Consider the following 3,182-nt stretch of genomic DNA (forward strand, 5'->3'; position numbering starts at 1 on the left):
GAAGAAAGAGACGTTGGAGAGACGTTAAAGAGCCGTTGGACATTTATGTATAAATTGATGTCCAATTTTCAATTCATTTCCACTCTATTTTTCACATTCAGTAGTTCATTTGCACTCTATTTTTCACATTGTGTAGTTCATTTGCAGTCTATTGTTCAGTTAATTTGCATTTCATTATCCAAGTTTACAATTTATTTCAAAAAATTACTATTCACGTTTATTATTTACGTTTACTATTGGCATCCAAAAAAATTATTATTTTTTGTTCATTTGTACTTTTTTTTATATTCTACCACATGGATCCCAATCAATTTAATTTTCAAAGTTATTTTAATTTTTTACAAAACCAACCACCACCTCCAATCCCATCCGATGAAAATTCTCAAAATCCTCAATTTTTTACATACCCACCACCACCACCACATTCAACCAATGATAATTCTCCAAATCCCCATTTTTTTATGTATCCACCACCACCACCACATTCAACCAATAATAATTTTCCAGATCCACATTTTTTTATGTATCCACCACCGATACCAACCAATCCCAATATAATTTTTAGGCCTTCAAATTTTTCCGAAACAGATTCACTAATTGGTTCCGTATCCGAGTCTCAAGTAGGGCTAGAGAACATCGCACTTGATGTTGGAAGGCAACAAGGAGAAGAAATATCTACTAAAAAAAAATCACGTGTAAGTTTTTCTGTTGAAGAGGATAATTTACTTATTCAATCATGGCTCAACATTTCGAAGGATCCAATTGTTGGAGTTGATCAAACTGGAAATAGTTTCTGGATTAGAATCAAGGAGAATTACAACAACAATCGCAATCAATTTCCAGTAAGAAATCCAGGTAAGTTAAAAAGTCATTGGTTTCGAATCAATAAAGCTGTTCAATTATTTGTCGGATGTTATAAACAAGCTCGTGATAAAAAAAAAGTGGCAACTCAGAAAAAGACATCATGGCAAATGCATATAAAATTTACTCGCAAGATGTAGGTGAAAAATTCAATTTTGAGCATGCATGGCTATTATTAAGAGATGAGCCAAAATGGAAATCGGAATCAATGGAGAGCTCTTCCAAACGATCAAAGATTTCAAAATCTGGGCAATACTCAACGTCTTCTAACACAGATGCAGCCAATGATTGTGAAGAATATGACCCAACAACACCAATGTCTCGTTCAATAGGTCAAAAAGCAGCGAAGAGAAAAAGTAAAGGAAAGGTTGGCGAAACATCTTCCAACAAAGAGGAGTTGGAGAACATGACAAAAGCAATGTTAGAAAGAAGTGCTGCAGTAAAGAAATTGGCTGAAGCGAAGGAAGCAGCTAACTTTAGTGCAATGTATGAAATTCTCATGAAGGACACATCTGGAATGACTGAGAAGCAGCTCAAAGATCATGAATTGGCTTGTAATTTTATTAAGCGCAAATTAGGAGATTAAATATTATTGTAATTTTAATTTATGCAAATTAGACTAGTTATATATTATTATAATTTTTGGTATTTTTTTATTATGTAATTTCTTTTTATTATTAAAATTTTTTATATTTTTTTTATAATGTAATTTTTTTATTATTGAAATTTTTTAATTATGAAATTTGTTTTAATTATTAGTTATTCATATTTATTTATTATTCATAATAATTAATTTTATAAAAATTTATCATAAAATATAATGTGAGGTGTCAAAAAGTGTAATATGAGTTGTAAAAAAGTTGAGGTGCTTATAAGCAACTCTCATTGGAGCAAAAGTTGTAAAAATATAATATGAGTTGCTTATGAGTGATGTGGCACAGTGGGACCCATTTAAAGTGGTTGGGAGTTGCTTATAAGCAACTCTCATTGTAGATGCTCTAAGCATGTAGTAACTGAACAATTACACAATAAAGGGAATAATATATAACGAAAATATAAATGGTAATGATTGATAATGAATATTGGTATCCACTAATTGAGCCACTAATTATTATTCATAACAATAGTTAAACTATTCTTATTTTCATAAATTTCAATATATATATATATATATATATATCATGTTAATTTAAAATAAATTGAATTCAAAGTAATGGAAACGAATAAGTAATTTGATTTCTAAATTATTTAGTTTGTTATGAAGAACCATGTACTAAAAAAGATGATGTATTAAATTAGTAAATACGAATATATACATGTTAATTAATAATTTAACATGTAGAATTTTTAATTGAAATTGAAAATTAAAATTTTAAGTAGATTATGCTTAAAAATCATTGTATTCTTTTATATTAAATAATTTATTTTTTATTAATATCATCCATTTATAAATAATTTTAATTAATTAATTAATAGTCTTAAAAATTAAATTATATAGGTGGATTTTCTACCGTAATATTGTTCTCCATTATTTGATCTCCTTTTCATCAATTAAACTATTGAAATGTAATTATATTTTAATAAAATTGAACAGTAATAAATTGATAATTAAATTATTCTTATTTTCATAAATTTCAATATATATATATATATATATATATATCATATTAATTTAGAATAAACTAGATTCAAGGTAATGAAAGCAAATAAGTAATTTGATTTCTAAATTATTTAGTTTGTTATGGAGAACCATGTACCAAAAAAGATGATGGATTAAATTAGTAAATACGAATATATACATGTCAATTAGTAATTTAACATGCACAATTTTTAATTGAAAATTAAAATTAAAATTTCAAGTACATTATGCTTAAAAATTATTTTATTATTTTATATTAAATAATTTATTATTTATTAATATCATCCATTTAGAAATAATTTTATTTAATTAATTAATTAATAGTCTTAAAATTAAAATATAGAGGTGAATTTTGTAATGCAATATTATTCTCCATTATTTGGTCTCCTAATATTTATTTTGTTGAACATATGAATCTGTCATGTCCCTTTCTTTTAATACTAAAATTAAAAAAAAATCTTATATCCTTTAAAACTTATCTTAAAGAATCTCAATATTACTATTCACTGATTATTATTTTTAGATTCAAACAAGGAGCCTAAATCATCACAGTCAATTTCTTCCTCAAATGAAAAATCCATTGTAAGTACATAAATTTTTATCTTTATAATTTTAATATCATTTTTGTTTCGTGGTTTGTTATTTTGTAATCAATTTTTGACTTCAATAATAAACTCTTGTC

General features: G+C 25.7%; 1 protein-coding gene across 2 annotated transcripts; it reads left to right on the top strand.

The window, feature by feature from the left end:
- Positions 1-292: 292 nt before the first annotated feature.
- LOC145952750 (uncharacterized) lies at positions 293-2,439 on the top strand. Of its 2 annotated transcripts, none has more exons than XM_083065704.1 (2): positions 293-855; positions 996-2,439. In XM_083065704.1, the coding sequence occupies exons 1-2, from the start codon at positions 297-299 to the stop codon at positions 1,445-1,447; spliced, it is 1,011 nt and encodes a 336-aa protein (XP_082921830.1). In that variant the 5' UTR covers positions 293-296; the 3' UTR covers positions 1,448-2,439. The 2 variants fall into 2 exon arrangements, with proteins under 2 accessions (XP_082921830.1, XP_082921831.1); XM_083065705.1 differs by having other exon boundaries at positions 294-855; positions 1,002-2,438.
- The last annotated feature ends 743 nt before the right edge of the window (positions 2,440-3,182 follow it).

This window comes from Cajanus cajan, chromosome 10 (assembly GCF_000230855.2).
Source record: "Cajanus cajan strain Asha chromosome 10, NIPB_CcT2T_4, whole genome shotgun sequence".
In the NCBI taxonomy this organism is placed as follows: domain Eukaryota; kingdom Viridiplantae; phylum Streptophyta; class Magnoliopsida; order Fabales; family Fabaceae; genus Cajanus; species Cajanus cajan.